Below are 13,506 nucleotides of genomic sequence, written 5' to 3' on the forward strand. Positions count from 1 at the left end.
AAGGGCACGCCACGGTCAATAACCATCTAACACCCAAGTGGTTGACATAACCTTGCGAACAAGGACCAGAGCGCTGCCTACCTTAGAACCCTGATGGTTGGACACGTCCATGAATGTGGCGTGCCTAACAGAGGATATGCCGTATTAAATGGGACATGGAGGAGGGCACGCCACAGCCAAAGGCCATGCTGCATTCAATGCACTCTAGGGGGGCCAAACACGCGATGACATGCTTCCTAGGATGCCAGTGGTCAGCACGACCCTACCCTGGTGCACTGCTACCTAGCAGAGACGTTGATAGTAGGTTTGACCCGAGTACGGGTTGACACCCCACGATCTCCCTCAGTGGCCGAGCACAAGCCAGGTATAAATACCCCCACCCCCACTAAAGGGGGATTCTGATTCTTCTTCTTTACTTATTGCAATTTCATCTCCCTAGTTCTACACAGTGAACACCCACTGACTTTAGCATCAGAGATGCCCTATACCACCCTGGATGCCACACTTCTTTCTAGTTGCAGGTTTCACCATTAGGTTTCTGTGGAACTGCTTGAGCTGCAAAACATGACATCAACACACCTTTTTTCATTTCACATGAGATTCACTAGGTAATGTGAATACAATAGAATGTGAAGAAATTTATGCAGGTGGGTTTCTTTTATTTTTGTTTTGTTTTTGTGAGCTACAGTAAATTGGTAATATGAATGCAAGAGAAATGGGAATGAAAATACAAACAATTATGGGACAAATGATGTTTTAAACCATGGCTTTTATTTGATGTTTTTAATGGTAAAATTTATTTTATGTTGGAGGCATTTATGTTTTCTATTTTTTGAAAAAGCAAATGATCAATTGAGAGAAAATGAAAAAATAAAGAATAAAATTGTTGAGGAAATGTTCTGTTTTATAGTGAAAGAATATAACTATTTAAGAAATATAACTGTTAAAAAATATATCCATTGGAAAACATTTGGCCGTTGAAAAGATAAGACCGTTAGAAAATTACATCCGTTGAAATATTATGAACGTTAGAAAATTAATGTGTTTTTCTAATAAGGAATAAATATTCTAATTACCATTAGAATTAAAATAAATAAAAATTAAAAATAGATATCTAAATAGAATAGTGATAGATTTAGAAAGTTTGTTATTTAGTGTTATTGAAAAGTATCTAGTTAAATTATAAGAAGTTATTATCTTATTCAAATTTTGGCTGAAGAATAGTTAGGCTACTACTAAGAGCATTCTCATTGGAATTACCAAAGCCAAACCCTTGTTTTAGCTAATAAGAGATGAATTTGGCTTTGTCTAATTCATTTACATCGAATCACTATATTGGATTATTCATTTATTCATTATATAATAAATAATATTAATTTAATTTTTTTTAATTTTTAATTTTATCATATTTTACCATTATACCGATTATATGTTAATTAGTAATCATATTCTAATTAAATTATTTGTTAAAAAAATCATATTTTCAATGATCATTTAATGTTAATAACCATAAATGTCTAATTAAACACATCCAAAATTCTATATAAATGTCTTAATTACAAATCAAATTTCTATATTTGTCATTCAACTATATTTTTTTGCCAAATTTTCTTCTATCCAACAATCATATATACAAAATTTTCCATCCAACCATCTGTACTTAGTACTCAACTGCACTTGCATAAATCTCCACTCGAAAAAAATTTACACTTACTACTAAACTGCACTACTAATATGCACTTATTGCATATATCTGCACTACGAAATTTTTTTTTTTCTTTTTTTGCATCAATCTGTACTACTAAAAAAAGTACACATAAATATGCACTTGAGAAAACAATAAAATATAGATTTGATGTAGAAATAGTGTCAATTAAATAAGACTTTTATTTTGGATATATTGTAGCTAAAATTAACTGTAGACACACTTTGACTAATTCAATGCAACCCATTTTTTGTCCCTAATAGCTATTTGAAGCATTTTATTTACATATGGTTATTCCAACGAAAAAGCTCTAATCCTCTAATACTGCAAATATCATTTTTCTTTAAAATATTATAATAAATCGAATAATTGGAGGACATTTGTTCATTGGGCGGTGCTGCATAGAGAGCTCTACCAAATTCTTGTACCTAGAGTGTAAATCTGTTTTTGAGTCATGCTAGGTTGTTGTCCAGCAATGACCGCTGGGCATGCCGCCTAGCAAAGCCTTCTATTTTTATTTTTTTTCTTTTCTTTTTCACATTTTTCAACATATTTAAATATTTTTTAAAAATAAAAAATATATCAATATATTAAAAACCACTTCCTTAATCATTAAGTAAAAAAAATTAAAAAATATATAAATATATGTGCAGTCAAAATGAGGGAGCAAATTTGAACGACATAGTAGCATTTTCTTCTATTTTTTGGTTTCTTTCTTTTCAAATATTGTTAAATATTTTTAAAAAAATCACAAACTTATTTTAAATTACTTCTTTAATAAAAGTATTTGATGACAGTGGCATTTCCCTTGTTCATTTCCCCCACGTCAATTCGAAATCAATTCTACTACAGGTAACCGAGTGGGGAAACCATGGGGGAATCGACTTATGCCATGTCAGTTGATATATTTTAAAAAGAAATTCACAGACGAAATAAAACGGAAGGAAGAATTTAGATTTCTTATTTCAGAAGCATAAAAAAAAAAAAAAGATGGAAGACGAAGGGGAAAATCACGATTAAGATTTGGTGGAAAAACCTTGATGACTAAGAAATGAAATAGTTCATAACAATCTATTTGGTTGTTGAGAAAACAGGAAAAAATCACGCAATAGTGTAAAATAGTCCGTAGTATGTTTGGATGCCAAGAAAATAAAGGAAAATCACCCAATAGTCCTTATTAGCCTGTTTGGTTGTCGAGAAAATAGAGGAAAATCACAATCGACTGCAATAGTCCATAGTAGTCTATTTGGTTGCCAAGAAAACGGAAGAAAATCATGCAATAGTCCGTAATAGTCTGTTTTGTTGTCGAGAAAATAGAGGAAAATCACAAAAGTGGTTGAAAATCAGGCTTTGTGTGGGTGTCTCCATGTGTATGTGGTTGGAAAAAAAATGGCTGTGGTTTGGCACAAAAGTGATTAGTTTTGCTGAGTTTTGTCGATTATCTGTTAATTCAATTGTTTCATTTGTTGAAAATAAAACGGAAACAAATGGATGAAATAGAAGCAGTGAAATAGAAGAATATTCTCAGAAAGATGAAAGTGAAAGATGGAAGGAGAAAGGGAATATGGAAGGGAGCTCTAAAAATTGGGGAAATGAGGATTTCGAGTGAGAAGGTAGAAGACGAAGGGAATTATGAAATTGGGGAGAATGCAAAAAGACGAAGGGGAGAGCAAACGACATCGTTTGGTATTTTGCCACGTGGGATGCAGTTTCTCTGTCGTTCTCCTGGTCGATTGCATATAGAGTTTTCCGTTTGAAATTGTTGGGAAAAGTTTCAACCATCTTGTATTACTTTACACTTGCAGGTTGTCGCAATCTACAGCAGTGTTGCTGCCAAATAGTATTACTTAATTTAAAATAATAATAATAATAATAATATAATACTGCTGCCTACTCGAAAACACAAGATTTTCCAAATAATTTTGATCGCATTCCCTTCCATCTTATTTCATCTTATTTTCTTTTTAAGTATAATTTAAATATAAATCTTTTTAAACAAATCATTACAATTTTTTAAAATTTTTAATACAACCAACTCAAAATCACTAAAGGATGTTTATAAATAATTTTCATCTCATCTGATCCTATATTATTTTTTTCGTAGACATCATTCAAACATAAATACTTTCAAATTAAACATTAAAATTTTTTCAAATTAAAAAAAAATAATAATTTAATTTTGAAAAATTACAAAATAAAAATTATATTATAATAATATTTTTATTTTATAATATTTTTATATCTAATTTTTTAAAATTCAATAATTACTTAATTTATCTTATTATTTTTCACAAACCATCGTACTACTGTTAGTAAAACATCTCATTTCATTTTCTAAACATAATAATTCATTAAAAAAAAAAACAAAAAGGAAAAAAAAGGTATGTATACGGCACCGCATAGCGAATATGCCTCAACCCCTTCGTCCCGATACTCGAGGCCAGTACAACACCCCAACCTGTGTCTCATTTCCATCTCAACGGCTATAAAACAGCATCTCTACCCAACACAGGATCCGACGGTTTATAACCATCCTCTTGACAAACCCAAACCCCGTCTTTATTCTTTGGTTTCTCTCTTACCCTATTTTCTCTACACAACTAAAATAACCTGCACGCCAATACCTTTCGTTCCTCTCTCATTTTACTTTTCATTTTCTCGGGAAAATCATGGTGAAAGGGCCCGGTCTCTACTCCGATATCGGCAAGAAAGCCAGAGGTTACCGATCTATTTTTTCTTTTTTTCTCTATGGTTTTTACTGTTTTGTGTCATTTAAGGCTTTCAATCATTTTATTTGGTGGTTTTTATGTTATATTCGTGTTTCAACTTTCAGATCTTCTCTACAAGGATTATCAGAGCGACCACAAGTTCACCATCACTACTTACACTTCCACTGGAGTTGTAAGTTTCTCTTTGTTGATTCTGAAAATTCAAATAGATTACATAACCATCTTGATTCTGAAAATCCTGTAGATGAGGAGTCTGTTGTGGGAAGTTGAACTCCTGAAATATAGGAGTGTTTTTCTGCGGTCATAATAATCTGTTCTTCTACAGTTGTTAGACATGGAGTTTATTGATTACCGATGCTGTGCTTCATTTATTCCCTTTTTGTGTTTTCTGGCTCTGCGGCTGGCGTGAAACGGGCGGAAAGATATGGAAAACAGATTGGAGTATATTATCTTATTATTTTGTTATTTATTTCTTAAATTATGGTGAGATCATTTGAGCAAAATCAAGTGCTTGTCCGTGGCTCTCAGCAAAACTTTTGAGATCTAGGAGTTGTGGCTTATATACTTTCCTCCTCTGAGCAACTAACCAGAGGGTTTAGTGCTCACTTCTGTTTAGGATCAGATGTGTTATTTGTACATGTCATTTCCATTGTTTTTATTTCTTTCATTCTTTTTTGGTGCAAATTAATGGTTTATTGAGTGCCATCGCAACTTCGCTAAAACATGTTTTTAATTTTCAAATTTCTCAATTTTCATTTCTGATCATTTTTAGCAATTGGAAAGAAGTATTGACTGTATCATTTCATTCATTTGTATTGGGTGGTTATGTGCTGTGTTTTTGACAATTTTATTAGTCAAAATTTTTTGTTTTGCTCTGTAATTCTTATCCTGCTGCTTGTAATACGCTGACTTCTCTTCAAAATTGTGTTTGTTAATTTGTACTTCATATTATCTACAGTTAATGCCTCATCTTGCAAATTGCCTTTTCCTTGACTTAGTTTTCATGTTTTGGAAATTTGGGTTGAAATGTTACTGTGCCTTACAACTTGAGTTGCACCAATGACTTATAAAAAGATGGAGCTGCAAGAATTATAATATGTCTTGGTTGTTACCAAGAATGGCTGGGGATATTTACTTTGCATATTTATTATTCAATTTGCATTACTATTTAGTAGCATTTTTCTCAATTCTCTTTTCCCTTGGACAATCAATTTGAACATGGAGGTGTTTTTTTTTTCTTGTATTGGAACGATTTAAACTTTATTATTGAAAGCCCCTTTTTAGATTGGTCTGGGTCTTGCCTCAATTGCTGGTGGACACTTCTTGTGTCAGAAAGGTTCGTTTAACTGTCAAGTGCCCCATATATTCATATACTTGATTTCCACCACCGAATGCCACCTGGTCCCAATCTCTGTTGCAAACCACCTCAACCATTTGCCTAGCAATGCTTAATTGAACACAATCAAGTTTTGTAATTTAAATATATACCAATGAAAAAAAAGTTCAGCAATACCCATTGAGTGCAAACAATCTCTAGAGGCCATCAGACTAAGGGATTTTTCTCATTGAATTACCCGAGCTGAAAACTCCTTGCCGAGGGCTTATGCACCCCTGGGAGTAGTCGGGATGCTTTTCTTGGACACCCGCAGGTGCCAATTAAAAACGTTTTTAGCAATATAAACATATCTAAATTATCTTCATGCATTTCAAATCTTTTACAACCTTTAGCGTGGGTTTGTAGTTGTTCAACATCTAGTATCTTCTTTTTTTCTTGTCAAAATTGGTATAACCGGTGATATAACTAATGTTTTCATTTTGTATGTTCATGAATTTTTTTTTGGGTTTGCATTAGTAGCACTTCCTGCAAAGATATCTTTAGGTTAATCTGTAATGCTTTATGCTACCATGCATGCTGCTACTGAATCTGCATAGGCTTTAATTTTTGTGTTCTGACTCCTGTTTGTTACACTTGCTCAGGCAATTACTTCAACTGGAATTAAGAAAGGCGACCTGTTTTTGGCTGATGTGAGCACTCAGCTGAAGAACAAGAACATCACAACTGATATAAAAGTGGACACTAACTCTAATGTAAGTCATTGAAACTGCATTTTAGTTATTTTTAAGTTTTCAGTGAATTTCTTTGTTGAACTCTACTACCTGATCTTGCATGTACGTGAATATAGACCTGAAGTGATATACTTTAGATTTAATGCATATGCCTGCATCACTTGGAGATAGAGATCCAAGTGCTTTTCAAGATCTTGACAATTGAAATTAGGATTATTTTGATCTTTCTTCAGATCTTCTATGTTAATAAAACGATAAGTTAGTAAATTACTATTGTATACTTTTTCATTAGCATACTCCGTTTGTATTTTGTTAGTAAGTTTAACCATTAGGTACTAGTCCACTGAATGAGATTATTAATTTATTATACATTATTCATTTTGGTGTTATGAATGTCATCAATGATTAGCATTGAGGGTTTCCTTTTTGTGTGATTTTCAATGATGTTCTTATCTTCTATCCTAATTTCTTAATACATTCAATGATGATCCCTTTCATTTTATTTTTATTATTTACTTTTTTACTTAAAAAAAAAAATTATTTTTTGCTTGTTACACGAGCACATATACATATTGGTTAACTGAGAAAATGTTTATATTGCTTCTCCTTTTGCGTGATAGAACTTCATTTATAATCTGATATTGATGCTTTAATTGTTTTAACTTCAATGTTCCATGAATTTGTAGCTTCTCACAACAGTTACCGTTGATGAACCTGCACCTGGACTCAAGGCTATCTTTAGCTTTATTGCTCCTGATCAGAGGTCTGGTAAGGTAAGAAAAATATTTGTAATTTTTTGTCTGACTAGTTAATACATTTGGATCATGCGGCTGAACTTTGCTGCAATGATGAGCACCTCTTTGGTTGAGATAGACATATTGGTGCACTTAGATTGGAGTTATTGGTACTTTTGTTGGCAGGTTGAACTCCAATACCAGCATGAGTATGCTGGAATAAGTACAAGCCTTGGGTTGACTGCCAATCCAATTGTGAACTTTTCTGGTGTTGTTGGAAACAATGTTGTTGCCCTTGGGACAGATCTTTCATTTGACACTGCCTCTGGAAACTTTACTAAACTGAATGCTGGATTGAGTTACACCCAGGCTGACCTAATTGCTGCACTGACAGTGTGAGTAACTGTGTAAAATGACTTACTTTTCTCTTTACTCAACTATAATTTCTTTTCTGTTGTAATTGAGTGCTATATGCTCTGCTTGCATGTATTTCCTGATATGCTTTCCCTGAAAAATGACATGATGATGTTGGTGAATTCAGGAATGATAAAGGGGACACCCTTAATGCTTCATACTACCACACTGTAAGCCCATTGACAAACACAGCTGTCGGTGCAGAGCTGTCACATAGCTTTTCAAGCAATGAAAATACCCTCACAATTGGCACGCAGCATGCGCTTGACCCTCTAACCTCGGTGAAGGCTAGAGTAAACAACTATGGAAGGGCAAGCGCTCTCATCCAGCATGAGTGGCGTCCAAAGTCCCTTTTCACCATCTCTGGAGAGGTGGATACCAGGGCAATTGAAAAGAGTGCAAAGATTGGGCTAGCCTTGGCATTGAAGCCGTAGGCTAGTTAACCACCCTTGCTGTGTGAATTGAAGACGGGCCGTTTGGTGAAGGAAAATAAGGTAGATGATAGACTATATCTTTTTTGTTCCAGTGAACTTTTGGGCTGTTAATGTGTTACTATTGGTTTCTTCATACTTTGGTGGTCGAGGATGTAAAAAATAATTTTAGCTGGTGGCACAAACCAATGTCAATTTTCTTTTTGGATTGTCATCCATCCGAATGTTGCGGATGATATTCTTTTGAGCAAAAAGTTCTCATTTGGAGTTTTGGCCACTTGTCTGCACTTTGTGTCATTGTAATCATATTTTTCTTCGTTTCCTTTTGCTTTGCTCAGGCTGTAGTATACCTTACTAGCCCATACCTGCTGCTGGGTATGCTCCAGTACCGTGAGTTAGTGGGTAGTAATTTCATCAGGATCTCCCTGTTGTTCGAATGCGCTCCATTCCGGTTAGATGTCCATTAAGGGAAAACCCTCGCACCGGCCTTGGTGTGATATCAATACCCCATTATTTTTAGTGTATACTGAAAAGTACAGGAATATGTCCCATTTCCAACTGAAACCTCTGCCGCCCTCTCCCATTTCAGCGATTTCATCCGACCGTGCACTCTCGACTGTTTCACGCAAGGCTGTCAAGGATGAAAAATGATATTTGCAGTTGTGATTGTGCAAGCGGCGTGTAGTCGCTTTGAAAAAAATGAATTAATATAGGATTTATATAAAAAAAAAAATTAACTTTTTAATCGTAGACATCATTCTTTTTCAAAGCGATTGCGCGGCGTTTGTAATTCCACGACTGTACGTAGCATTGCTCGTCAAGGATAGTCACACACGTAGGGGTGGCCGCCCCACTCCGCAATCCAGTGGGTTTATTAAATTTTCAAGATTCTCTCTCTGAAGTTGTGCATCATGGGTGCGTGATACGTACTCTCTGCCCTGTTTAGAGGTTGACAAATTATATTCATCATTTTCACGCAACACATCATACATAAGTTTTGATTTTTTTCTTCACTAAATATGTAGTATATGGATGATTAGTATAATAACTCGATTAACTTAGGAAGAATTTAACCAAAAAGAATTTTGGAAAAATAAAAAAATGTTTAGTGTGTGGAGATGATAAGTAACGTAGAATTTAATCAAGTAGAATTTAATCAAATAGAACTACCTCATGTACAGTAGGCATCAAATACTTTTTTTTTTTTTTTTTGAAAATTCATAAAATAGAATAAAATAAAAGTTCTGAAATTTTAAAAATAACTTAAATAATAAATATAGCTCATAAAGAATAGAAAATGACATTAAATTTTTACTGCTTAATCATTTCTACTTACTGAAAGCTGCAATTAATATTCATGTTATATTACGTGTAAATGTCTTTTCAGAAATGGGGTTATGTCGAGAAATCATGATTTTTTTAGTCTTGGCCATTGGTTACTTGTCTTTAAAAGGTAAATTAGTAAACTCATTTAAATAATAATAATAATAATAATAATAATAATAATAATAATAATAGAAAGACATTAAAACAAAGTGAACGTACAAAATTTTAAATTACCGATTAAATTAAGAATAAAGATAAGCTACAAATAAATTACATAAAAGTAAATCTACAAACTGATGTGATTTGATGCAGTATGCCAGATTGTAAAGTTACTTTTAATATAAAGTAAATCTAACATATTAAGTGAAGTTATGTCAATTTATAGATTTATTTTTATGTAATTGTCACATACCTTCTTACTGCTCTACTGAAATTACGAACAATAACCTGAACTATGCTAATACAGAGTGCATAAAACAATGCAACACAAACAATATGAACAGATCCAATCACAGAAGATAAGAACATAGAAGATGAACCACAAGCTTACTACACTTCTTGAAAGAGATTTTCGAGCAATCTCCAAGCTCCTTACAACTCAACTTCAACTGGAATCTTTGATAATCCTTCTGCATACAATAGTTTTCCTATTTATAGAAGAATGATAACAGAACTAACTAACACACTCACGAAAAGCTTTCCTACTTCATAAAGACTCAAAAACGATGTCGTAAGTACTTATGCTTATAATGTACAAACATATTCAACAACAAAACAAACTCAAACGAATCGTTTCATTAAACCCCACCAATCTCCTCACACGGCAAGACTCCTCCCTCACTGCGCACCGTTTTATTAACTCCCACAATGCACTGTATAACATGACTGTTAAAACCATTACTTGCTGAAACTTCCCACAACTGCTCCTTCAATCCTTCAACCCAGATCCACAGATAACATTCTCCCCCTCTCAAAGGACTTGTCCATAAGGCCTTCAACCCACATTCACACATTTACAACATAGTACCCACGAAGTGAGGATATAATTGCCTCAATTTCCACAAACATTCCCAAGATGAATCTTTAAGAGCAGCCCCCACCCAGCTCACTAACACCTCAGTCATAGCATGGTTACCCCTTTTCTGCATCCTCCTATCAAGTATCTCTTGTGGCTCAGGTTGCACTTGGCCATTAGAATCAGTTGGAGGTAAGGTGGGTAAATGAATGATATGCTGCGCCAGCTTCTTCTTCAAGCAAGAAACATGGAAGACATGATGAATCTTGGAAGATGATGGCAAATAAAGCTTATAAGCCACTGACCCCACTCTCTGTAGAACTTGAAATGGCCTATAAAACCTTAGAGCTAATTTCATGTTGTGGCGCATAGCCACTCTCTTCTGCCTATAAGGTTGGAGTCTTAAGAAGACCTAGTCACCCACCTAAAAAGATCTTTTTGCTCTACCATTATCAGCAAAAAATTTTATTCTGTGTTGTGCCTTCACCATGTTATCTCTCAACAAACTCATCAATTCATCTATTGTCTTTAACTGTTGATCCACAACATCATTTGAGGAAATGCCAGGCACATAAGAAAGGAGTTTAGGAGGACCATAACCATAAAGGGCCTCAAAGGGAGTCATTTTAATGGAAGAATGTAGAGTAGTGTTATAACACCACTTAGCCATAGACAACCATGAAGTCCACTACTTTGGTTGTTGGTTGCAATAACATCTCAAATATCCCTCCAAGCATTTATTTAATGCTTCTGTCTATCCATCAGATTGAGGATGGTATGAAGAGGTAAAATCTAAGGAAACACATTGCAAGTGAAACAATTGTTTACAGAAAGAACTAGTGAAAACTGCATCTCTGTCTGAAACTATTGATTGAGGCAAACCATGTAACTTGAAAACCCTATTAAAAAAACATGAGCTACCTTAACAGCTGTGTAGGGATGTGAAAGTGGAAAGAAATGAGCAAATTTAGTCATTCTATCCACTATAGACAACACTACAGAAAGCCCATTAGAAAGGGGTAAACCCTCAATAAAATCCATGGATATATCCAACCATGGAGAGTTAGGAATTGGTAAAGGTATTAAGAGGCCAGGGTGCTTCACATTCTCACTCTTACTGACTTGACAAGTTTCACATTCCTTGACTAACCTTCTCACATCTTTTCTTATACCTGGCCACCAAAAATCTCTGAAGAGTCTTGTGATAACCCACATGACCAACTTGTGGATTTTCATAGATATATTGCAATATCTTGGATAAAATAGATGAAGAAGGGACTACAACCAGTTTCCCCTTTCTAAATAACAACCCTTGTTGAGTAAAAAAATGTTTTGAACCTTGATGACCTTGCTGTAATTTAGGAACCAAATCAACATAGTCAGGGCACAAGGAATAACTATTCTTGAGTTCTTCAATCCATAACGGATTGGGAAAGGAGATCATAGCAGCCATAGCATGTTCTTCCTCATCTTTCCTCAAAAGAACATCAGCAACCAGATTCTCTTTGCCCTTTTTATAATCCACTATGAAATCATAACCAATGAGCTTGGACACCCATTTGTGTTGTGCCTCAGTACCAATTTTCTGTTCCACCAAAAACTTCAAAGCCTGCTGATTAGTCTTGATTTTAAAGGAATGGCCCAACAGATAAGGTCTCAATCTCTAAACAACAGAAACCAAAGACAGAAGTTGTTTCTCATAGGTCGACAATAGCAAATCTTTTCCCTTCAAAGCTTTACTAAAAAAGGCGATGGGTTGAGACTCTTGCATCAAGACTGCCCCAAGACCCACACCAGAGGCATCACACTCGATGGTGAAAACTTTAGTGAAGTCTGGCAACCTCAACACATGAGGATTGCTAACAACAGCTTTTAACAACTCGAATGCAACAGCAACCTCATCACTCCAACAAAAATAATTTTTCTTCAATAAATCTATTAGAGGAGCTGTTATAGAGTCATATCCTCTAATGAACTTCCTGTAGTAGCCTGTTAATCCTAAAAATCCTCTTAAAGACTTCAAGGTTTTAGGAACAGGCCAATTAACCATAGCTGTAGTCTTTGCTGGATCTATTTGTACCCCTTTTCCAGATATAATGTGGTCCAAATACTCAATTTTAGGTACTCCAAACTTGCACTAAGACATCTTGGCATAAAGGGTATGTTGTTTCAATGTATTTAAAACAATCTTCACATGCAACAAATGATGGTGAAAGGCTATGGGTTGAGACTCTTGCATCAATACTGCCCCAAGACCCACACTAGAGGCATCACACTCGATGGTGAAAACTTTAGTGAAGTCTGGCAACCTTAACACAGGAGGATTGCTAACAGCAACTTTTAACAACTCGAATGCAACAGTAGCCTTATCACTCCAATAAAAAGAATTTTTCTTCAATAAATCTATTAGAGGAGCTATTATAGAGCCATATCCTCTAATGAACTTCCTGTAGTAGCCTGTTATACTAAAAATCCTCTTAAGGACTTCAAGGTTTTAGGAACAGGCCAATTAACCATAGCTGCACTCTTTGCTAGGTTTGTTTGTACCCCTTTTCCAGATATAAGGTGGCCCAAATACTCAATTTCAGGCACTCCAAACTTGCACTTGGACATCTTGGCATAAAGAGTATGCTGTTTCAATTTACTTAAAATAGTCTTCACATGTAACAAATGATCATCAAAATCTTTACTATATATGAGAATATCATAAAAAAAAAAAATAATAAAAAAAAAATAAATAAATAACCAAGACAAACCTTTTCAAAAAATGCTTGAAAATGTGGTTCATTAAATCTTGAAATGTGGCAGAGGCATCAGTGAGTCCAAATGACATCACTAGAAATTCATAATGACCCTTATGAGTTCTAAAAACTGTCTTTAAAATATCCCCATTGCTCACACGAATCTGGTGGTAACCAGCTCTTAAATCCAGCTTTAAAAAAATTCTAGCCCCAAACAATTGATCAAGTAATTCATCTATAACAAGAATTGGAAATTTATCTTTGATGGTTCCATGGTTTATGGCTTTATAATCTATGCACATATGCCAAGTGCCATCAACTTTCTTAACCAGCAACACAGGTGA

General features: G+C 34.5%; 1 protein-coding gene across 1 annotated transcript; it reads left to right on the top strand.

Moving 5' to 3' along the window:
* Positions 1–4,260: 4,260 nt before the first annotated feature.
* LOC122311320 (mitochondrial outer membrane protein porin of 36 kDa) lies at positions 4,261–8,402 on the top strand. Its single transcript, XM_043125847.1, has 6 exons — positions 4,261–4,423; positions 4,539–4,606; positions 6,412–6,522; positions 7,188–7,274; positions 7,422–7,630; positions 7,777–8,402. The coding sequence occupies exons 1-6, from the start codon at positions 4,375–4,377 to the stop codon at positions 8,081–8,083; spliced, it is 831 nt and encodes a 276-aa protein (XP_042981781.1). The 5' UTR covers positions 4,261–4,374; the 3' UTR covers positions 8,084–8,402.
* The last annotated feature ends 5,104 nt before the right edge of the window (positions 8,403–13,506 follow it).

This window comes from Carya illinoinensis, chromosome 5 (genome assembly GCF_018687715.1).
Source record: "Carya illinoinensis cultivar Pawnee chromosome 5, C.illinoinensisPawnee_v1, whole genome shotgun sequence".
Lineage (NCBI taxonomy): Eukaryota > Viridiplantae > Streptophyta > Magnoliopsida > Fagales > Juglandaceae > Carya > Carya illinoinensis.